Source organism: Myotis nattereri (assembly GCF_964212035.1).
Source record: "Myotis nattereri genome assembly, chromosome: 3".
Lineage (NCBI taxonomy): Eukaryota > Metazoa > Chordata > Mammalia > Chiroptera > Vespertilionidae > Myotis > Myotis nattereri.
In genome coordinates, this window is record NC_138077.1 from 5,476,842 (window position 1) to 5,501,372 (window position 24,531).

General features: G+C 45.9%; 2 protein-coding genes across 7 annotated transcripts in view; one reads left to right on the forward strand and one right to left on the reverse strand.

Annotated features, from left to right (window-relative positions):
- LOC308517199 (guided entry of tail-anchored proteins factor 1) lies at positions 1-23,255 on the forward strand. 6 transcript variants are annotated; one of them, XR_013995812.1, is made up of 7 exons: positions 1-183; positions 4,766-4,931; positions 6,823-6,890; positions 8,925-9,039; positions 11,158-11,278; positions 12,326-12,426; positions 22,560-22,987. XR_013995812.1 is itself a non-coding variant. In XM_081088267.1 (6 exons), exons 1-5 carry the CDS (start codon positions 82-84, stop codon positions 11,229-11,231), a joined length of 525 nt encoding a protein of 174 aa, XP_080944393.1. In that variant the 5' UTR covers positions 10-81; the 3' UTR covers positions 11,232-11,278; positions 22,560-22,987. The 6 variants fall into 6 exon arrangements, 3 of the variants coding, with proteins under 3 accessions (XP_080944393.1, XP_080944391.1, XP_080944392.1); XR_013995813.1 differs by having other exon boundaries at positions 10-183; positions 12,326-12,708; positions 22,560-23,255; XR_013995814.1 differs by lacking the exon at positions 12,326-12,426 and adding an exon at positions 12,459-12,708 and having other exon boundaries at positions 10-183; positions 22,560-23,255.
- LCA5L (lebercilin LCA5 like) overlaps positions 22,528-24,531 on the reverse strand; it is a gene marked incomplete at its 3' end in the record, with an annotated part of 13,242 nt that continues 11,238 nt past the window's right edge. The window contains exon 6 of the mRNA XM_081088263.1: positions 22,528-23,246. Within this exon, the coding sequence (XP_080944389.1) occupies positions 22,528-23,246 (719 nt within the window). The remainder of the gene's footprint in view (positions 23,247-24,531) is intronic.

The following is a 24,531-nucleotide window of genomic DNA, read 5'->3' on the forward strand; positions in this document are numbered from 1 at the left end:
TCCGGGCGCAGGCGCGGTGCGAGCGCCGGCTGGGTTCCCGGCGTCCGCCTCGGCGGAGCTCACGCTGCCGGGAGCGTCGGGATGAGCGCGGTGGAGGCCGACCACTGGGCGTGGCTGCTGGTCCTCTGCTTCGTGTTTGGGTGCAATGTCCTCAGGATCCTCCTCCCGTCCTTCTCCTCCTTCGTAAGTGGCTGCCTCGCCTTCCAGGGGCCGGTGGGTCGCGGCCTCCGCCCTCGCCGAGCCGGGCGGAGACACGGGGGTCCCAAACCGGCCGCGCGATGGCCGCATTCGGCCTGCAGAAGCGTCTTGGTCGGACCTTCTGCGTTTTAAGGAAGAAATGCTCAAATCAATAAATACAGACGTGAAAGAAACGCCTGGCAACGCTTGGCCACGCTTTCACGTGGCAGCGATGTTCAGGTTGGGCGTTCTTAGTGCCCCCCCCCCCCCCATTTCCGTTATTTCTCGTCTCTGGAGGCGTCCGGCAGCCTCGGCTGCTAGGGGGACAGTGCCCGGAGCAACACGGCGCCCCGGGTTGCCGGAGGCCTCGGCCTTCCTCGCGGGCCCCGGAGAGATGGAGCTAAGGGTGCAGGGGGGATGGGGTGGCGTGGTTGGCAGTGCGGACCCAGAACCTCAGGACCGTGTCATGCTGCCTTGACTCAGGGCTGCGCCGGGCGCCCGCCGGGGAGCGCTGTCTCGGCGGCGCTTCTTGCCCAGCGCGAGTGCGTGACCTCGTGTCCCGCTGTCACGGCTGCCGTGAGAGGTGAATGCCGCCCCATCTTCCTTTACCTCCCAGAGGAGTCTGACTCATAGTCACCCCGCTAGTGACTGTGGGGGCGGAAGTTTGATCCTTGTTTTGTGATTCTCTTACCTCTGCTCCTCCTGGAGCATGAATAGGGGCTTCGTGGCAACTTTGATGGGGGGTGGAGTTGGGTGGGGGATGTGTGGGAGAAACCCGAGCTGTCCCCTGGGGGAGGGCGCCCTCTATTGGCCCACAGCGGGAGTGAGGGGCTGTCTGACCCGGACTGAGACCTGGAACATTGGGTGCAGGGGTGGCAGCATTATTTCGGAAAGTCGGTTCTCCCTGCTTTTCTCTCCTGCTATAAATTGTTGCTGGGGATGGGTATTTAAGACGAGGCAGGATTTATGCATTTTTTATGTTTTGTTCTATCAGTATCACTGAGTGCTTGTTTTGTGTAAAGCTCGAGGCCCTGATGTTCTGCGAGGCATAGAGACTTCTGTTTTAGCGCCCAGGCATTCCTCAGAATCTTTCCTGATGCTGCTTAGTCTTTAAGGATGTTGTCCCAAGTTCTTAAAATTGCATGAGCGACTCTTGAAGAGCTGGCCCCTGGCCATTTTTCTTCTTTTAAAAAAATTGTGGTGATGCATACATATATACTAGAGGCCCGGTGCACAAATTCATGCACGGGTGGGGTCGGGTAGGCCCGTCCCGGATGGGCGATGTGTGTGTGTGGCAGGTTGATCGGGGGTGGGGCTAGTTGGGGGGGAGGGGCTGCAGGCAGTTGGCTGGCTGGCCAGCCTGTCCCTGGTCGAACTCCTGGTTGAAGGGATGATTTGTATATTAGCCTCTTATTATATAGGATAATCATTTTAATCGTTTTTAGGTGTAAAGTTCAGTGGCACTAAGTCCATTCACATTGTTGTGCCGCTGTCACCACCACCCATCTCCAGAGGTTTTTCATCTTCCTAAACTGAAACTGTTCCCATTAAACACTAACTCCTTATTCTCTCTCTTTCCGGCACCCACCATTCTGCTGTCCGTCTCTATGAAATTTGATGACTCGAAGTACCCCGTATACATGAAATAGTACAGTATTTGTCACTTTGTGACTGGCTTGTTCTGCGAATCATAATGTCTTTAGGGTCCGTCCTTGCAGTGAGTGTCAGGATTGCATTCCTTGTTAAGGCTGAATATTAGGCCATTATATGCATGTCCTACATTGTGTCTACCTGTTCGTCTCTAGATGGACATCTGGGTTGTTCTCACCTTTTGGCTGTTGTGAGTAGTGCTGGTAGAACATTGGGGTACACATATCTGTGCGAGTCTCTGTTTTCAATTCTTTCGGGTAAATACCCAGAAATGGAATTGCTGGATCATATGATAGCTCCACATTTAATTTTTTTGAGAAACTGCCATTCTATTTTTCACAGCAGCTGCACCATTTAATTCTCACCAGCACTGCACAAGAGTTGCAGTTTCTCCACATTCGCTACCACTTGTCATGTTAGGTTGTTGCTTTGAGAATTGCTATCCCAATAGGTGCAAAATGGGGTTTTGATTTATATTTTTCCTTATGAGTAGTGATATTAGACATCATTTCTTGTGCTTATTGGCCATTTGTATCTCTTCTTTAGAGAAATGTCTATTCACGCCATTTTTAAATTGGGCGCCAGGAGCTGTCCCCAGGGAAAGAGCGCCCTCTGTAGGCCCACAGCAGGAGGGAGGGGCTATTTGTTTTTTCTGTTGAATTAGGAGTACTTTATATATTCTGGATACGAACTCTATTCCACGTGATTTGCAGATGCTGTCTTCCATTTTGTGGGGTTACTGTCCATCTTTCACTCTTCCTCCATTCTTCCTATGTACCCCACCCCATTTCACCTCATGTTGGAGCCACATGCAACTAATCTCAGTTCTCAGAGGCGCTGTTTTGCATTCCTCTATGAATTCTTCGTAATTTCTCCTTAGCTGAGGGGGGAGTTGGAGTGTGTGTTTGGGGTATGCCAGCAGCTGTAAATAAGACCGGGGCCATGTCAGGCTTCTTCACCACGCCTACACCGAACACTGTCACAAGAGGTTATCGCTGCCATCTAGACTCGGGTGAGCTGCTGCCTGTAAGGGTGGCTGTTCATCATTTAGAGCAGTGGTTCTCAACCTTCCTAATGCCGCGACCCTTTAATACAGTTCCTCATGTTGTGGTGACCCCCAATTTCATTGTTACAAATTGAACATAATGAAAGCATAGTGATTAATCACAAAAACAATATGTAATTATATATGTGTTTTCCGATGGTCTTAGGCGACCCCTGTGAAAGGGTCTTTCGACTCCCAAAGGGATTGCGACCCACAGGTTGAGAACTGCTGATTTAGATGAGAGAGGATTTGGTTTGACCTTGGACTTGTCTATGCTGCTTCTTACAGGCTCTATAACCTTTCTAAACCCAAACCAGTTAGCTTTCTTAAATCTCTGCCCCTTGGTTGTGGCACTGTTTGTCGGGATTGTTAGCCAGGTGCGGGTTTTCTTAGTGTACGCCCTGTTGTTCCACCTGGTTGCTGGGTTGGTGTGAGGGTCAGTGAAAAGCTGTAAGGAACGTCCTGGTCCCATGGAGGTCAAGTGCTGCACCAGCACAGGCCCTGATTTTAGGACCCAAGTGGGCAGGGCTCCGAGGAGGGAAAGAGTTTGATTGGGAATGGGCCACACCCTTGCACTTCCCATCATAACCTTCTTGCAAGGTTTCTGATGGTTTCTGTTCAGCCAGAAGCAAGGGAGGGGTGCACCATCCCACTGGCTGAGCAGCTGGCTGGCCCCCTGGCCTGAGCCCGTGAGGAATACTAATGCCAGGAATCCTCTGCCCAGCAAAGCCTTGCAAGGTCCCGGGTGGGGATCTTGGCAGAATATTGGGATGGGATGCGTGCTTGGATAAGGACACCCCAGTCCCTGCTGTTGACTTGGAATTTTCCTGAGAGCTCTTGCTCTTTCCCCTTCCAGCTGGTCACAGGACACATGGGTGAGGGGACCTTGTTCATTTTGCAGGACTTTCTTTAGTCAAAGGCGGCCGAGGAGGAGGGGGACTTCCAGAGCACCCAGTCTGCGTGGGCGCAGGAGGAGCACTGTGCAGGCGCCCAGTACTGACACAGTGAGGGCAGCGTGAGGGGCTTTACTTGACGAATCCTTTATAACTACTCTCCCACTGCCACCCCTGTCGGGCATGGATGCCGCTTGGGCTCTGAGAGTGTTTGGCTGGGTACCTTCCTCTTACCACAGATGTGCGCCTTACCCTGCTCCTCTGACTCCCACATCAGGCTACCCTTTCTGGAGACACCATATCACTACGCTTGGCTCTGACCCCCCTCCCCGGCCCCCTCTTGCCAGGGTGCCCCTTGGCAGGAATGCCCTCATCACTGGTACTCTGCACCCGCATCTTGCTCTGCCTGCCTAACTTAGGACTGGATTCTTCAGGGCGGGCAGGAGATGCCTGGTCCGCGTACCTGAATGACGGCTCTGGGATGGAAACAGTTTCTATTTTATAATTCCAATTTTATAGTTATAGTGAAAGACACACATATTTGTACCATAGCAATCCCTTGGCATGTCTTCAAAAGGAAAAATACAATGTGAATAGCGATTCAAATCAGAGGGAGGTTTTCTATTTTTTAAATATATTTTTATTGATTTCAGAGAGGAAGGGAGAGGGAGGGAGAGATAGAAACATCAATGATGAGCGAATCATTGATCGGCTGCCTCCTGCACGCCCCCACAACCCCGGCATGTGCCCTGACCAGGAATTGAATCCTGACCTCCTAGTTCATATGTGGACTCTCAAACACTGAGCCACGCGGGCTGGGCCGAAGGGAGGTTTTATATTTGCGGTTGTAGGGAGCAGGACCAGGACCAGGCAGCAGAGGCCGTCTATCTAGGTAAGGGGCAGCCTGCCCAGGCGAGAGAGGCAGCAGGCAGGATGGTGGAGGCGAGGAGAATGGTACCCCAAGTGGAAAGGCACTGACCCCTGCTGTCTGCTCCAGCAGATGTCCAGGGTGCTGCAGAAGGATGCAGAGCAGGAGTCTCAGATGCGAGCAGAGATCCAGGACATGAAGCAGGAACTCTCCACTGTCAACATGATGGACGAGTTCGCCAGATACGCCAGGCTGGAAAGAAAGATCAACAAGATGACAGATAAGCTCAAAACTCATGGTGCAGTTTTTCATTTTTTGTTTTGAATTTTTATAAGAGTTTATTTGAGCCAAACTGATGACATTGCCGGGAAGCAAGACCTCAAATGCTCCCGTCATGGTACTGTTCTCACTTGTAGTTTTCGGAAAGCTTCATGAGAGCTGATTCATAGGAAACCTTTTCTGTGAGATTCGTAGAATACACGCACTGATTCTTGGATGTTCGAAAGGTTGATATAAACCTTGAAGTTGTCAGGAGAAACCCAATAATAATAATTACAATGACTTTCTCTTTATTTTGCTGGTGAACCTTTGCTTTCTAACAGAAACATTCAGGATACTCCTGGGGTCTCTTCAGAGCCAACTTGAGAGGTTATCATTTTCAAATTCAACTTTTCTGAGAGAAGCCTAGAAAAGAATCTCACAGTGGATTCTCAGGGGCTTTCTTTTTTTTTTTTTTTTTTTTTTAACATTTTTATTGATTTCACAGAAGAAGGTAGAGGGAGAGAGAGATAGAAACATCAGTAATGAGAGGGAATCATTATTTGGCTGTCTCCTGCACGCCCCCTTGTGGGAATCGAGCCCGCAACCGGGGCATGTGCCCTTAACTGGAATCAAACCTGGGACCCTTTAGTCTGCAGGCCAGTGCTCTATCCACTGTGCCAAACTGACTAGGGTCTCAGGGGCTTTCTTATTCTGTTCTCTAAAAAGTGCTATCCGAGTGTAGATGCAGGTCTTACTCATTTTGATGTTTGCTACTGTCCATAACAGTCTGCTGTGATGACGACGATTTTCACAGGGCAGCCTGTGTGCTGAGAGCAAGCACTGTGAGAGAGCTGTCTGCATGGCTAGTAAAACAGGCAGAGGGGCCTGCCCAGGACCCAGGCAATTAGGCTCCCTTATGGATTAGTGTACAGTGTAGACCGGGGAATCGGGGAAGAACATTTAGTCCTATATTGATTGGTAAGTGCATTGTGAAAAGAATCTCTGATTTAGATGAATAGCTTTTTCTAAAAAATATATTTTATTGATTTCAGAAAGGAAGGGAGAGGGAAAGAGAGAGAGACACATCAGAGATGAGAGAAAATCATTGATTGGCTGCCTTTTGCACGCCTCAGACTGGGGATTGAGCCAGCAACCTGGGCATGTGCTCTGACCGGGAACTGAATTGTGATCTCCTGGTTCATAGGTCGATGCTCAACTACTGAGCCACACCAGTGAGGCTAGATGAATAGCTTTAAGGTTTTTTGAAATTAAAGCTTCACATCCCAATCTGTGTGTGATTCTATTTTATTTTTAGTTTTTGAAAAATAATTTTATTGATTTCAGCGGGGAAAGGAGAGGGAGAGAGAGGTAGAAACATCAATGATGAGGGGGAATCATTGATCAGCTGCCTCCTGCACGCCCCCACACTGGGGTCAAGCCTGCAACCGGGCTTGTTCCCTAACTGGGGATTGGACTGTGACCTCCTGGTTCATAGGTTGATGCTCAACCACTGAGCCACTTTGGCTGAGCTCTATTTTAAATAATAGCATAGTGGGTGATGTAAGACATCCTATTTTATATGTACATGCATAATTAGAAAATATTTTGTGAGACAAAAGAGCTCTTCTGGCCCTAGCCGGCTTGGCTCAGTGGATAAAGTGTCAGCCTGCGGACTGAAGGGTCCCAGGTTCGATTCCGGCCAAGGGCACATGTCCGGGTTGCGGGCTCGATCCCCAGTGTGGGGTGTGCAGGAGGCAGCCGGTCAGTGATTCTCGCTCATCATTGATGTTTCTATCTCTCTCTCCTTCTCCCTTTCTCTCTGAAATCAATAAAGAAATATATTAAAAAAAAAGAGCCCTCCTGTGTATTGGAATATTTTCTTCTCCTGTCAGGGCTGATATAATCATTTCGTCCTGTTTCCCTTCCAGTGAAAGCACGGACAGCGCAGTTGGCCAAGATCAAGTGGGTTGTGAGTGTTGCCTTCTACGCATTGCAGGTGGGTGTCCCGTGGCGTCCCTGGGCCATTAAAGCTGGGGATGGACTTTGCTCCACTTCGGCCCCTGGCGTCCAGGCTTTTCCACCCTCAGCTGCTGTGCTGAGTGTCCTGCAAGCATGTAACTCCGAACACTCTGAATTTATAAGTTAGACGAAAAGCCTTTCTCTTGATTAGTGTCGTTAACTCTTGGGATTTTTAAGCACATGAACGCCTAAGTAACTCCTCTGGAGTTCTTCATGTGGTCTTCACTCCAGCGCAGGTTTGGGAGGCTGGGGGTGAAGTGAGAAAAGCTTACTTAGAATGGTGTTTTCTGAGATGGCCAGTGATTTTGGCTGTTGCTTCCTCCATGGTCTCCAGATGGGTAAGTGACCATTCTCCAGGTGGGGAACCCGTATTGTCATGAAAGTCCAGTACCACTGACTCACAACTTTCCTAGGGGGGGACTTTTACTTGCCTTACCCTGAGGTTGCAGATCTGCTATGGCTGCTTTAAATGATCTCTGAGGTTCAATGTTATGAATGATGTTGATTGGGGTAAAGGACTCAGGCTGTTTGGTTATAGTAAGTACTTTGATCCTGAGGCGCTGTCACTGATATGAGATAGGTTTTTCCAGGGACTGAAGTTAAGCCAGGGGCCCTCTTTTAATTAAAAAAAACAATTTATTGATTTGAGAGAGAAGGAGAGAGAGACACAGACAGAGAAACAGAGTCATAGACATTGACTGGTTGTTCCACTTATTTGTGTATTCATTGGTTGCTTCTTGTATGAGCCCTGACAGGGGATCGAACCCACAATCTTGGCGTATCGCAGGTGTGGGGACCTTTTCCTGCCAAGGGCCATTGGGATATTTATAACATCTTTCGGGGGCCATACACAATTATCAACTTAAAAATTAGCCTGCTGTATGTGGTCAAACATTTAATTAACTCACCCCTGATGCCTTAATAGGGCCAGACCAAATGATTTTGCTGGTCTTATATGGCCTGAGGGCTGGACGGTCCCCACCCGTGGATATCGGGACAAGGCTCTAACAAACCAAGCTACCCGGTCAGCGCCAGAGGCCCTCTTTTAGGGCATATTTGAGTGACATATTCAGGGCCACAGCGGGGACAGAAGACAACTTGAGGGAATGCTGCTGGGGAAAGGAGGGGAGAGAAGAGAGGCTCTCACCATTTAAACTTGCCGAGGCCCGCTTCTGCATGAGAAGGCAGCACTAGGGTGTGGGTGAGAGCCAACTGCTTTTTGAAGGATCCAGAGGCGTAAGGTTGCTTTTGTCCCTAGTAAGGTGTATTTAGCACAGTTTACTTAAAAGAGATATTCAGTGAGAAAAGAACACTTGTGTTATGGGAAACCTTCATTATTTACCAGCTAATTTAATAGTGTATTTAGTTGACGCTCAAACAACATTGGTTTGAACTGCATGGGTCCACTATATGTAGATTCTTTTTCAATAAATATATTGGAAACTTTTTTGGAGACTTGTGACAATTTGACAAAACTCACAGGTGAACCACTGAATAGCCTAGAAATACTGAAAATATTAAGAAAAAGGTACCTAACCAATGGACACAGACAACAGGGGGGTGAGGGCCTGAGTGGGGGTATGGGGGGTAATGTGGGGATAAAGAAACATATGTAATAACTTAATCAATTAAAAAAATAAAGTAGAAATAATTAAAAAAAAAAGAAAAAGGTATGTCATGAATGTATAAAAGATATATTTGTATTTTCTCTTATAATTTTCTTAACATTTCTCTAGCTTAATTGTAGGAACACAGTATATGATATATATAACAAAATATGTGCTAGCCAGCTGTTTATCAGCAGTAGGCTATTAGTAGTTAGTTTTGGGGAGTCAGAAGTTACACTGGGGTTTTTGACTGTGTTCAAGGTCGGCTGTGTATGTTCCCGGCGCTGTGGGCCGCAGGGACTGGATTGATAGGGCTTGGTCGCGGCTGTGGGGTGTCCTCTTCTCCCTGTGAGGACTGCCCGCGGGACGGCAGGTGGCTGGCACTCAGCATGGTGTCTTCGCAGGCTGCCCTGATGGTCTCCCTCATTTGGAAGTATTACTCTGTTCCTGTGGCTGTGGTGCCCAGTAAATGGATAACTCCGCTCGACCGGCTGGTGGCGTTTCCCACTAGAGTAGCAGGTAAGAGCTTCCTGGGAAACAGCGGGAGACTGTGGAGAGACTCGGGAGGAGGTGTGTGGTAGGTGAAGTCAACCCGGCACCGTCCTCACCGTCCATTTCACAGGGGTGGGGGGGGAGGGGGTGGGGGGAGGCGGGGGAGGGGTTTGCGTCTCAGCCTCGAAGGCTGGCTGTGAGGAAATGCAGATCCAGAGAAGTTCCTTACCTTGTCCGCTGTCACCGAAATGTTAAGTAGCAGAGCTAGAACTCAAGCCACGGCTGCTTCTGGACTCTAAGCCCATCCCTGCAGTCGACAGCCTGCTTATTCCAACACTACTTCCAGTTCCCAGATTCTGCAGCCCCTTTTCAATGCTAGGCATAGCGAGGGCATTTATGGCTCTCGGCCATTGTTTTATATGTGAATGATAATTTCTTTTGGATGTTAAAAGTAGTACATGTCATTGTGGGATGACTAAAAAGAAAAGAAAAATGAAAGAAAACTCATTAGCTATGGATAACCTCTTAGACTGTGCTATATTTTTCCAGTCTTTTTCTATTTATTTATTTATTTATTTATTTTTTAAAATTTTTATTGATTTTTTACAGAGAGGAAGGGAGAGGGATAGAGAGTTAGAAACATCGATGAGAGAGAAACATCGATCAGCTGCCTCCTGCACACCCCCAACTGGGAATGTGCCCGCAATCAAGGTACATGCCCTTGACCGGAATCGAACCCGGGACCCCTCAGTCCGCAGGCCGACGCTCCATCCACTGAGCCAAACCGGTTAGGGCTTCTATTTATTTTTATACAGGGATGGGCAAAAGTAGGTTTACAGTTATGATGACATGAAACACAGTTTATTCTTGTATTATTATTTATTCTTGTATTATATATTCCATTTGAACAACTGTAGACTTACTTTTGCCCACCCTTGTATAGTTAAGGTTGTCTAGCTTTTTGTCCCTTTTTACTCTATATTGTAAGCCTTCTCCCATATCAATAAACTTTTCTTTATTAAGGAGTTTTGAATAGCTGTTCTTCATTTGGATGTGTCATAATTTACTAATTTTCCTGTTAAAAATTAGGTCCTAATTTTTTCTACCAGGAATAATGCTATAGCATACCTCCTTTTCAGTCAGTTTTTGGTTGTGATTTGTGATAATGGTGGGGGTGAATTACTAAATTAAAAGGAATGACTGTTTCAATTTAACCACTTCCCTCCCCCACCCCCTTTGTGGGACTCAGCCTTGAGGGCAGTACTGGTGCAAGAGGCCAGTCTTCCCGGCAGCCAGCAGGCCACTGGCCACTCTTGCAGCCTGCCTTCCTGTCTCTCATTGACCAGTGGGACAGGAATGGTGTGGGTAAACATTGCTTCATTCATGACGCTCTTTGAGAAGGGAAAACCAAATAGTGTCACAGAGTGGTCTTCCAGCCTACGAATATTGTCAATAATAAAGTCTATTTCTCTGTAGAGAAGAGGAACTCAAACCAGTGCTCATGGTTCTGTATAATTCCTGCTTAGTAAGGAAGGCAGCCCTGTGAATTAATCGGAAGTTTGATGCATTGGAACCCACAAATACAAACTTTGGCTTAGCCCAGCACCGCTCCAAAAGAATGGAACTACTCTTACTTCCTCTAAGACAGTGGCTCCCAACCTTTTTTTGGCCACGCCCCACCTAAGCATCTCTAAAATCCTGATGCCCCGCCCCCCGTGACGTATAATTCTTATTATTCAAAAAGTGAACTCCTATGCACGTGGAGGAAGCCTAAAAGCCATTAACTTGGTCTAAACAAGCTTCCAAAGAACATGGCAGCCATGAAAGAGAAAAAAGAATAAAAGAAGTTGAAGTCCTGAGGAAGAAATCACTAAGAAATTGTTAAAAAAATAATAATATGAAGTGATATGAAAAAATAGCAAAGTTTCAAAACATAGAATAGAGAACTGGCATAAATATGTCACAGTATGTATTTATATAGTGTATATGAGGCCCCTAGAACCATAAGAAATGAAAAAGGTTCATTGTTAATAACTTATTCTCGAATCGCCCCCCTGTGGGGCATGTGCCCCACGTTGGGAACAAAGGCAGGGAATGTGGGCAGAACGCTTGCTGTGCTCTCACGTTGAATTTCTTTATTTTTAGGTGGTGTTGGAATCACCTGTTGGATTTTAGTCTGTAACAAAGTTGTGGCTATTATGCTTCATCCTTTCAGCTGAAAAAGAAGATGAATACAGCTCTGAAACTTTGAAAAATGAATTTTCATGTAGGTTAAAAATCTGACTTAGACTGTTTTATTGTCTTGTATTTGTTTAAGAAACGAAAGAGTACAGGTTAGTTCTTTTGATGAACCTGCTTGTTCTTGGATTTTATGTGAGATTCTTATAAGAATTAAATTTGTACACTTGTCATTGAGGCAGAGAGGTCTGTCACGTCTCTGTACTGGCCAGCAAAGCAGCAGATTTGTGATAAGAAATGTGACATTACAGGCATCTATCTACATGTTGTTACTTGTGATTTGCACACTTGGCATATTTTAAGTATGCTTTTAAAAAATTGATTGCAGAGATGTGAAGGGAGAGGGAGAGAGAGGGAGAAACATCAATGATGAGAGAAAATTATTAATTGGCTGCCTCTCATGCACGAACCCTATTGGAGATCAAGCCTGAAACCTGGGCATGTGCCCTGACCAGAAATCAAACTGTGACCTGGTTCCTGGGTTGATGCTCAATAACTGAGTCACACTGGCTGGGCATTATCTTGGCATATTTTAAAGGTCACATTGCCAATTGGAAAGTCAACATTTTCCCTTAATTTAAGTACTTTAAAGACTTCATACTACTTTTAATCCAGATTAGAAAGCAATTTAATATCACTACTAGAATTTGAAAATTTGTTTTTTAATCTCATGCAGCACCACTGAGAATAACACTAACTGACATTGCTTGTGCTTATCTTTGGTTTAAAATGTCATCTGTTGAGCAAGCCTTGGTGGAGTATTATCTCCTTATTTGAAGCTGTTATTTTTTTCATTTCCGAGTTTTATAAATGTATTTGTGAGATCATTACACATTGTTTTGTGCTTGAATTTTGTGTTTTGTACTTAAAGCATTTCAAATGAAATGTATTTATAAGCACTTAATATTTATGCTCCATAGAACGGAACAAAATTAAACAAAGTAGGAAGCCTGATTAAATTAATTTAAATAGAGACATGTTTGGCCCATAAAGTATAATGCTGCTAAATATTTTTAAAACACTTCTTTACTAATTAAAATCTTTGCAAGTGCTTGTATGACTTCCTTCCTTACAGCTACCCATTTGCTATGACCAGTCTGTAACTGACAAGTGGCAGAGGGCTTTAACCGTGAACTACGTCGGCTGCAGCACCTGGAGGCCAGATTCCATCACTAGGTTTGAAAAGATCATGTTCTTATGCTCCTTAGTGACCCAGTGAGGTGCTCGCTGTGCTTCCTGCTAGTTGTACATGAAATGACAGAGCGCTGTGTTACTTCCGTTTATCGGACTGGAGTGGTCTCAGGTTCCCTGGTCATCCCGACTTACCTGGCAGCAGGTTGACGTGGCTTTGAGGAAGGATGCAGAGCCAGGAGCACAGCTGTTTCTACAGACAGCATCGTGAGAGCTCCGACTCCAGCTTCCACTGTCAGTCACCACAGGGCACACGTGGCCACAAGGGTGAGATGCCAACCTGATGGGGGGAGATGGCAGTAGCACAAGGAGGTTGCAGGGTCCAGGGTCCGTAGAGGCCACAGTCTGATGCCCATCTGAGCTGCAGGCAGCTGGACGGGTGGCGTAGTCTCGATCGAGCGGCCAGGTGCACATGCCCAGGGATGTCCTTGGCACACTAAGCCGTTTCAAGCCTTCCTGACAAGACCTTTATTTATTTCCTAAGGATATATTCTCTTATTTAGTACTGCAATTATGACAGATTTCACTGAGGCTAGAGGAAGAGATTTACATTTCACAGCTGTTAACACTTTCCACGTACATTAATAGCGAAGATTAAATAGGGGAAGTTTAAATGTTCGTCATATTTCACATAATTGTTTTAAAATAGATAATAAACTTGGTATTGCCCTGGCCAGTGTTGATCAATGGTTAGAGCATTGGCCCGTGGACCTAAGGGTCTTGGGTTCAATTCCTAGTCGAGGGCATGCATGTACCTGGGTTGCAGGTTCATTCCCTAGGCCCAGTTGGGGTGGGTGCAGGGGGTAACCAACTGATGTGTCCCTCTCACCTTGATGTTTCTCCATCTCTACCTCTCCCCCTCCTCCCTCCCTTCACTTTCTCTAAAAAAAAAAAAAAAAAAATCAATGGAAAAATATTCTCAGATGAGGATTAAAAAAACAAACATGGTACTGAATTTAAAACACAGAAAAGGTACATTTAAAAGTTCACTGGGGGCGGGTGTGGCATGGAGAGGGTTAACGGGGAACAAGGGGGACATCTGTAATACTTACAACAATAAAGATAAATAAAACCCCAAACATCTCCTGATCCTTTTACTGTTGTGTCACCCAATTTTCCTCTGTTACCAGTTTCTTATGATTCTTCCAATGATCCCATACATTTATGGATATTGATATGTGTGGTTTTAAAATAAAATTTTTTTTTTCTCTTTGTGATGCAAGATTTATTTCAGTAGATTAGTATGATTTACATGAGCTGTTTAAAGGGATTACATTCTTTTTTTTTTAATTAAATCTTTATTGTTCAGATTATTACATTTGTTCCTCTTTTTCCCCCCATAACTCCCCTCCTCCCAGTTCCCGCCCCACCCTCCGCCCTCACTCCCCACCCACTGTCCTCATCCATAGGTGCACGATTTTTGTCCAGTCTCTTCCCACATCTCCCACACCCCTTTCCCCCCAAGAATAGTCAGTCCATTCCCTTTCTATGTCCCTGATTCTATTATAATCACCAGTTCATTCTGTTCATCAGATTATTTATTCACTTGATTCTTAGATTCACTTGTTGATAGATGCATGTTTGTTGTTCATAATTTGTATCTTTACCTTTTTCTTCTTCTTCCTCTTCTTAAAGGATACCTTTCAGCATTTCATATAATACTGGTTTGGTGGTGATGAACTCCTTTAGCTTTTCCTTATCTGTGAAGCTCTTTATCTGACCTTCAGTTCTGAATGATAGCTTTGCTGGATAAAGTAATCTTGGTTGTAGGTTCTTGATATTCATCACTTTGAATATTTCTTGCCATTCCCTTCTGGCCTGCAAAGTTTCTGTTGAGAAATCAGCTGACAGTTGTATGGGTACTCCCTTGTAGGTAACTGAGTTTCTTTCTCTTGCTGCTTTTAAGATTCTCTCTTTGTCTTTTGCTCTTGGCATTTTAAGTATGATGTGTCTTGGTGTGGTCCTCTTTGGATTCCTTTTGTTTGGGGTTCTCTGCGCTTCCTGGACCTGTAAGTCTATTTCTTTCACCAGGTGGGGGAAGTTTTCTGTCATTATTTCTTCAAATAAGTTTTTAATATCTTGCTCTCTCTCATCTTCTGGCACCCTATAATTCTGATGTTGGTACGCTTGAAGCTGTCCCAGAGGCACCTTACACTATTTTCGTATTCTTTTTTCATTTTGCTTTTCCAGTTGGGTGTTTTTTGCTTCTTCGCATTTCAAATCTTTGACTTGATTCTTGCGTTCCTCTGGTCTGCTGTTGGGTGTCTGTATAATATTCTTTATTTCAGTCAGTGTATGCTTAATTTCTAGTTGGTTCTTTATCACAACATCGAGGGTCTCATTAGATTTCTTGAGGATCTCACTACATTTATCGGCAGTTTCTAGAAAATTTTTGAAAGACCTTAAAATTGTGGTTTTCAGCTCTATATCCTCCATTTCTGTCATGTTTCTTTGTCTCCGCATTTTTTATGCTTTCTTGGTGCACCCCCTTGTGGTCTTTGTGCACAGTCTTGTTGTAGTTAAGCCTTGATTGTTGTCGGCAATACTGGGGGTGATTTGACCTCCAGGCCAACTGGCTATGAGAGTCAGCTGTGTCTGCAGTGGGAGAACTTCTTAAAAAATAAAATTTTTAAATTATAAAAGTAGTACCTAAAAAAATACCTGGTGCTTTTCTTTTTAATCCTATTTGAAGAGTTCAGAAAAGGAATGAGGAAGCAAAGTCTCCCATGATTCCACAGAACGGGGATTACTGGTATTAATGTTTGTATATTTATGTATACTTCTGGATAGCTATAGGTTTGTGTTTCTATTAAAAAATACTGGCTATAGATAGTTTCTAGCTTTAGATGAGACATCTGTTTGATTTAAAGTAGCTAAAGCTCTCTTCATGCCAATTGGATTTCCTGTATAGTAGTATTTATGGTAAATCAAGCAGGGAAATATTTCTATATACAAATCCACAATCTTTTTTTTTTTTTTATCCTCACCTGAGGATATTTTTCCATTGATTTTTAGGGAGAGTGTAAGGGAGGGGGAGAGACAGAGAGACACATTGATTGGTTGCCTCCTGAACACACCCTGACCAGGGCTGGGGATCGAGCCTGCAACCACAGCACATGCCCTTGACTGGCAAACTGTGACTTCAGTCCTCAGGCCAGCGCTCTGTCTGCTGAGCCAAACCAGCCAGGGTGAAAGAGATGCTTGTTAAACCTTTTCACTCTATTCATGTCTACTAACCTATTTCCTGTCTCTGTGCTTTGCTATTGATCAGTGCTTCAGATCTTTTACTCTCTTCATTCTGGTCTCCTCTGCTGTTAAGCCTGTTTGTTGAGTTAATTTAAATTATTATATGTCTTCTGAGTTGTCACAGATGCTGAATTCTTATTCTTTTTAATTCATATTTTCAAAAACTACTTTTATTTCTTCAGACATTTGTTTTCTGTGTATAATTCCAATAGGTGAAGTCTTTGCAGATCTGGTCCTTATATGTTATTCCTCTTGGTTCTCTTAGCACCTTGTTCTTTTTGTGTTTAACTCTGTAGGAATTTCCTGCGGCCTGAGTTGAAGATAGGTTCTTCCAGCCCGGCCGCTGTGGCTCAGTGGTTGGGCATCGACCTATGAACCAGAAGGTCACAGTTTGATTCCCGGTCAGGGCACATGGCTGGGTTGCTGGCTCAATCCCTGGTGTGGGGCATGTGGGAGGCAGCTGATCAATAATTCTCATCATTGAGATTTCTATCTCCCTTCTCTGAAATTTATATATAAAGGAAAACAAAAAGATAGGCTCTTGCAGAAAGGATTTGTATTTCTCCTGCTCTGGGGCTACTATCAGCCTAGATCTCTTTAAACTTTACTTTTAGGTTCTATCAACCAATCCAATTTCAGTCTGTCAAACAGGGTGAGGGTAGACTGGCCACAGTCTCTGAGTTTAAGACAATTTCTCAGCTTATTGAGGCTGAGGCCTGGCTGGCCAGGGGTCGTGGGAGGGACCTTCTCTTAGGCTTCTACTTGGGCTGATGGGTGTTGTTCTTTGGGTTTGGCCCTGGAGGCTTTTCTGATGCTCAGTTCTCCAGTTTTCGCAAATGCCCTTTAGGCCAAAGCTGACTTCAGAGACACAGCCTCCCTGGGGCCTCCTTTCACTTAGTGTTCACCAGCTAAACTGATTAAAAACATGTTTGTTCTAGAAAGGAAACCTTTGGAGCAGCGGTTGTCAACCGGTGGCACGGACCACTGGTGGTCTGTGAGGTCCGAAAGGTTGGCGGCCTCTGTTCTAGTTAATACAGCATTTTTAGCTTTTCTATAGCAGGAGTGCCAAAGTACCTTGTCTATCAGAGTACAGGAAATGAATTTCTTAAGAAATATTTTTAAAATATGTTTTAATTCTCAGTGAATAGACTAAAAGGAATTTGAAATCTTAAGAACTTCTATTAGTGAAATTTTTCCCATTTAAAATACACTGGAACTTAAAATGTTTTGTGGACCAATTCAGTCAGTCTCTTTTCTTAGTGATTCTAAGTGTTGAAAACGGAAGATTTAATCAGATTCTCATTGCTCTCAGTAGCAGTAAAGTAAAACTGTACTTTATTCTCCACTTTCTACACACAAGCGTCTAAAATATTTCATTTAAAGTGGTTATTATTTCCATAAGCCAAATGCTGTATATATGTTAACATTGTTTTCTAACAATCAGATATTAACATTTATGCTTTGGTGCTTGACTTAAAAGTATCCTATCTAATAAAAGAGAAACATGGTAATTGGCGTACGACCGCTACCCTTCCCATTGGCTAATCAGGGCGATATGCAAATTAACTGTCAGCCAAGATGGAGTCCGGCAGCCAGACAGCTTGAAACTAACATGAGGCTTGCTTGCTTCAGTGACAGAGGAAACCAACGTTCCCCGCCTGCCTTGCAGGCCTCTGAGCCTGCAGTTTGAAACATTTTAACAAATATAGAAGCTAAAAAACCCCCCAGAAACCAGCTTTCAGCGAGCTGGGATCTCAGAGCTGGAGTTATACATTGTTTCGAACCGAAACAAACCAGATACCTACTTTCAGCAGTGGAGGCCTAAGAGCTGGAGCCTCAGAGCTAAAGCTGGCCCAGAATGAAAAGAAAAAAAGGAGCTGTTGGGAGCTTCTGTCACCTGCCAGCCTGAAAACAGCCCTCAGCCCCTCACCCAGGCTGGCCAGGTACCCCAGTGGGTACCCCCACCCTGAAGGGGGTGTGACCAGCTGCAAACAGCCATCATCCCCTCACCCAGGCTGGCCAGGCACCCAAACGGGACCCCCACCCTGATCCAGGACACCCTTCAGGGCAAACCAGCCAGCCCCACCCATGCACCAGGCCTCTACCCTATATAGTAAAAAGGTAATATGCCTCCCAGCACCGGGATCAGCGGAGCCGAGAGGCCTCCCGGCACCGGATCAGCGTGACAGGGGGCAGCGCCCAAACCCCCTGATCGCCCTGCAGCTCTGTGTGTGATGGGGCGGGGCCACAACCTCCCTATCTGCCCTGCTCTGTTTGTGACAGGGGAAGGCGCCCCAACCTCCTGATCAGCTCTGCTCTGTGCCTGATAAGGGGGAGCTCCCCAACCTCTGATTGCCTTGCGGCTCTATGTGTGACAGGGTGCGGCGCCCCAACCCCCTGATCGGCCCTGCTCTGTGTGTGACAGGGTAGAGCCATAACCTCCCCATCGGCCCTGCCCTGAGTGTGACAGTGGCGGCGCCCCAACCCCCTGATCCGCCCTGCTCCGTGCGTGACAGGGTAAGGAGCCCCAACCCCCCTGATGGGCCCTGCTCTGTGTGTGACAGGGGGCAGCGCCCCAACCCCCGGATTGGCCCTGCTCTGTGCGTGACGGGGTGGCGCCACAACCTCCCCATCGACCCTGCCTTGAGTGTGACGGGGCGGTGCCCCAACCCCCCAATCGGCCCTACCCTGATCGTGACTGAGGGTGGCATCACAGCCTCCCAATCTCCCTGCTCTGTGCATGACAGGGGGCGGCGCCCCAACACCCCAATCAGCCCTGCTCTGAGCCCGACCAGGGGCTGCACCTAGGGATTGGGCCTGCCCTCTGCCACCCGGGAGCAGGCCTAAGCCAGCAGGGCGTTATCTCCCGAGTGGTCCCAGACTGCGAGAGGGCACAGGCCAGGCGGAGGGACCCTCCCTTACCCCCTAAGTGCACAAATTTTTGTGCACTGGGCCTCTAGTTTATTATAAAAAATATGTTTTTATTGATTCAGAGAGAGAAAGGAAGGGAGAGGGAAAGAGAGATAGAAACATCCATGAGAGAAATATCATCAATTAGTTGCCTCCTGCACACTCCCTGCTGGGGATGGAGTCTGAAACCCAGGCTTGTGTCCTGACCGGGAATCGAACCAGTGACCTCCTGGTGCATGGGTCGACACTCAACCACTGCGCCACACTGGCCAGGATGGATCGCTTTTTATTTAAAATATCTTTCCCTCCTGATTATACAGCTATGTTCAGTATTGAAAATCATAGAAAATAAATTAAAAATTGACCACAATCTCCTTCCTTAGAGATAGAAGTTAGCATTTTATTATCTACTAGAGGCCCAGTGCATGAAATTTGTGCATTTGGGGTGGGGGGTCCCCTCAGCTCAGCCTATACCCTCTCCAATCCGGGACATCCCTCTCACAATCCTGGACCGCTGGCTTCTAATCGCTCACCTGCCTGCTTGCCTGGTCGCCTCTAACTGCCCCCTCTGCCAGCCTGATTGCCCCTCACTGCCTCTGCATGCTGGCCTGATTGCCCCTAACTGTCCCCCCTACCGGCCTGGTCACCCCTAATTGCACCCCACTGCTGGCCAGGCCACCCCCAGCTGCCGCCTCCCTGATGGCCTGGTCACTCCTTACTGCCCCCCCCCCCCCGCTGGCCTCTGTCGCCCCTCAACTGTCCCCGCCTGCCTACCTGGTTGCCCCCAACTTTACCCCCCGCCTGCCTGGTTGCCTCTTACTGAACCCCTGCTGGCCTGGTTGCCCCCAACTGCCCCCTTCTGCCAGCCTGGTTGCCCCTAACTGTCATTTGGTCATCCCTCACTAACCCCCCTGCCAGCCTGGTCACCCCATGCAGCCTGCTGTTCTGTCATTTGGCCATCCTTCACTAACCCCCCCTGCCAGCCTGGTCACCCCATGCAGCCTGCTGTTCAGTCATTTGGTCATTCCTCACTAACGCCCCCTGCCAGCCTGGTCACCCCACACGGCCTGCTGTTCAGTCATTTGGTCATCCTTCACTAACCCCCCCTGCCAGCCTGGTCACCCCACACGGCCTGCTGTTCAGTCATTTGGTCATTCCTCACTAACGCCCCCTGCCGGCCTGGTCACCCCACGCAGCCTGCTTAATTCAGTCGTTTGGTCATCCCTCACCCCCTGCTGGCCTGGTTGTAGGTAGCCATCTTGTGAGGGTTAATTTACGTATTACCTCTTTATTATATAGGATAATAATAAAAGTATAATATGCTAATTAGACCAGACAGCCAAATGACCTTCAAGATGTCCTTCCAGATGAAGCCGGGGCTGCGAGGGCTGAGGCAAGCTGCTGTGGCTGCAGGGGCCGAGCCCCTTGCATGAATTTCGTGCGTCGGGCCTCTAGTCTTATGCATATGTCTTTAAAATAATCTTAATTAGATGACTAGAAAGTAACAAGCTAAGATTATATTTTTATTTTATTTTATTTTTTTATAAATATTTTTTAAAATTTTTTACAGAGAGGAAGGGAGAGAGATAGTTTAGAAACATCGATGAGAGAGAAACATTGATCAGCTGCCTCCTGCACATCTCACACTGGGGATGTGCCTGCAACCCAGGTACATGCCCTTGACCGGGATCGAACCCAGGACCCTTCAGTCCACAGGCCAACGCTCTGTCCACTGAGCCAAACCGGTTTCGGCTATATTTTTATTAAATAGTGCCCTAGAGAAGCACTTTTAGGTAGTTCTGATTTAATGTTATGATTGTGCTTTTGTCGTGGGTAGGCATAAGGAAAGATCCCCTGAAAAATTCTCCATCTGCTCTAAAGCTGGAGTAGACATTGTAATACTGTACGATTACACCATTTCTAAGAATCATTTTAGTAAATTTCTCCAGAATTTAAGGCTAGTCAATTATGTCATTTCATGTGCATTTGCATAGTCTCCTGTGTAAGCTATGAGAATTCTAAGTGTTCTCTCTCTGCCCTCCCCGTCTCTCCTTCCTTCTGTTTTCCCCACTGTAGTTTTCATAAAGGTCAAAGCTTATGCCATTTGTAGTCTTTATCTTTGGTTTTAAATACAATTCTTTTCCCATCATAACTTGTACTCCCCCCCTTTTTTACACTCCCTTTTAAAAGTTTATTTTCAATTTTTAAAAGTGTTAATATTACACACCAACCCATAAACATCCTTGGAAACACTGTAGTCTAAATCTCTATATATAAAAGCCTAAGTGACCATTTGACTGACCCATAACTATGACGTGCACTGACCACCAGGGGGCAGGCACTCTGACTGGTAGGTTACCTTGCTGTTGAGGTCAGGCCAATCGGGACTGGGTGAGTGGGGCTGGACACACCCTGAAGCCCTCCTGCAGTCCCTCCCCTGCCCCATCATCGGTGGTTTCCCTCAGCCTGGCCTGTGCCCTCTCACAATCCGGGACCCCTCAGGAGTCCATGCACTGGGCCTCTAGTTATAAATAAGTTGCTCTTATAACTAAATGAATGCAGCCCTGGCCAGATAGCTCAGTTGGTTACAGTGTCCACCAATGAGCCAAGGTTGAGGGTTCAGTTCCCATTCAGGGCACATGCAGGAAGTAACCAATGAATGCATAAATAAGTGAAACAATACATTGATGTTTCTCTCTCTCTCTCTCTCTCTCTCTTAAAATATATAATCTAAAAAAAATGAATGAAGGCAAGTTAACTGATGAACATTGAGAGTACAGCCCTTTTTGTATAGTCCTAAAATAAAATATTCTAGGTGTAAAGAATACATTAATCAGGACTGAGCAGCTAACTTGTGGACACTATATCCATATGCTTTTAAAAAATATATATTTTTATTGATTTCAGAAAGAAATCAATAAAAGAGAGATAGAAACATCAATGATGAGAATTATTGATCAGCTGCTTCCTGCATGCCCCCTACTGGGGATCGAGCCCACAACTGGGCATGTGCCCTTGACCAGAATTGAATCCAGGACCCTTCACTCCACAGGCTGACGCTCTATCCACTAAGCCAAACCAGCTAGGGCCCCATATACTATTTTGAAAGAACAAGATTAACAGAAAAAAAAGTCAAGGTGCAGGTATGCAACGAATATATTTAAAAATGCTGAATCCTAGGTACACATGGGAAAGTGTTGCCCCAAAGGCAGGAAATTAGATGCCCAGTTTAGCTGAATAAGACAACACTCAAAAAATAATTTTTAAAAAGTATTATTGATTTTAGAGAGAGGAAGGGAGAGACTGAGAAACAAATATGAGAGAGAAACATTGATTGGCTGCCTCCCAATGCACCCCTACCTGGGATGGAACCCGCAACCTGGGCATGTGCCCTCACCAGGAATTGAACCATTTACCCTTCGGTGTATGGGATGACACTCCAACCAACTGAGCCACACCAGCCAGGGCTCAAAAATAATTTTCATAAAACCAAGCTTGGTGATCACTGCTGTGTTTGTGGTTTTTAAAAAATATAGAGCCCTCTGATCATATTTTATCTTTCAAAGCTGCTTCATGCTTTTAAAGTTACAATGCAATTTGATTTTTGATAAAATTGTTATATGAATGAGATATGTATATCTTGGGTGGACTTGAGCAATGGAGTCCCATAGAATATGAGAACAATAATAAATGAGTCATCCAAAAGATAATGGACGTCTCAGTTATAGGAAAAATAAGGTGTCATTAGAAATGTTGTCATTGTCTAATACAAAATGGAATTTTAAAATTAGGTTAGCAATAAAACAAAACCTTAATTATCCAAAGTCAATTTATGTATGGAAAACACACACACACACACACACAGTACAAAATTAAAGGCACAAAAGAACCAGAATAGCAGACCAGACTGTATTAGAATATCGATTTTATTTAAATAATTATTTTCATTTTTCCTTCTGTAGGTGACGAGGGCTGAACAGAACTCACCACAGTTACTTTAGAATCTCCAAAAGCATTGCTGGCAGAGGCCTGACTGGAGGGTGGCTGCTGTATCTTACTTTTCCAAGTCTCCTCAGACCCTTCAGTAGCAGGACTTGCTTGGTCGTTTTTAAAGACACAGCCTGATCCAAAGAGTTCCTCCATGAGATTGCTCTTCTTTGCTCTGAAAGTTTCGTCTTTTGCTTTTGTTCTGGAAGACTTACCAAAAGAGGGCTCGTACCCGCCCCCGGAGTGCCTGGGCGTCAGCTCTTTGGCGCCCCCGCGCTGTTTGCCTGTGCTGTGGTTGCATCTCCAGGCACCTGGTTTGGCTGGCCCACCGGACGCAGGAAGCCCGTGATGCAGGTTTTCCGTGGCTTCTGTGAATAAATAATGCTTTCTTTGTCGGAGGTGTATTTTGCTGGTGTGGGCATTTTTATTTGGTACCTCATCCATGTCGCTTTTTGGGACACTTTTTTTAAGCTCTTCTTTTGCTACATCATTTTCCTGTTGGCTTTCCCGTTCAGGGTGAATGACTTGGATTCTTTTTGATGGTAGTTCTTGTTCTATTTCTAAAGTGGTTTTCTTCTCTTGATCTGCTTTTTTCTCTCTCTGTCTACCACTATTCTCCAGAGCTGCTGGTACTTTCAGATGCTCCTCTTCCTTTGATAAATCTGTATTAGAAAAATAGTCAATTTGGCGATCTTTAAAATAATGGGCTTTTATTTCAAGATGGCATGCATGTTTGCCACACTCATTTACACCTCCTGATAAGCACATTAAAATGACATAAAGGCGAGGCAGTAAGAGCATACAGCGCCAGAATAGGGAAAGGTGCTCTTAGCGGCAGGTATGTGGCACTCTCCTAATACCAAATGAGAGAAACATGAAACCAAAAGAAAAATGATATTCCCAAGAGAACTAAAAGTTGCCAATAGGTTATTACTAAAGGTTCAAACACCACTAGCTGGAGGTAGTGCCAGTTGAAACAACAAGGATATTTTTACCCAATTGGCAAGTCATTTCGAGTTGGTGAGACTATTGGGAAATTGGAACTCTTGTTCCCAGCGCGTGGTTGCGTAACTTGGTATAGCTTTATCTGGGTGGCAGTCTGGCAGTACTGATTACAGTTTTGAGTGAACATATTCATAGCCTCAACAACTTCACTTCTAGGACCAAGCCCTACAAACACACACACTGGCACGTCGGGTAAGGATGTTACTGAGCATGGGTAGGGAATAGCGGCACGTCCTAAATGCCTGTCAGAGGGTCATGGTTAAATACACGATGGCGTGTGCAGCCTGTGGGATTCTGGGCATTTGTGATAGAGACAACGGGGATGGACGTGGCCTGACAGGAGAGATTTCAGTTGTTAGTGAAGCAGCCACGGGAAGAAGGGCTGCCCTTTCCCCGTCCTCACCAGGCAGCAGGGAGCCTGCTGTCAGCCCTCTCCTCCCGGCCGGAGGTGGGGGGTGGGGTGTTAGGGTGGGGGGAAAGGCCTGTTGCAGGCACAGACCTGCAGCCACGACCAACGAGCTGGTCAGAGGAGGCCACCATTTACCAGGCAGAATGGCAGTCATTGTGAGGGAGAGTGGGACAGCGCTGGACGTGCAGAGAGCTGGGAAATTTCCTCACATATTCCACACATTCGGAAATGAAACTATTCACTCTACTCCAAAATAATAAAAAAGGAATTCTAGCAAGAGACGAAATATGTTTCAAGAATTAGTGGTGAGCAAAGAAGCAGCAAGATGTATAGTTGATTCTAAGTAATATTATGCCCTACTGATACTTAATGCAAATGTTAAACTTTGAACAGGCGAAATTGCTTATTTCCCACTTCCACTGTTCCCAGTCCCGTCCTGACCACCAGTCTCTTGCCTGGGTCATGGCACCGGCTGCGGCCTGGCCTCCCTGCCCCTGCCCTTCCTTCCCCGTAGTCAGAAGAGGCACCTCTGT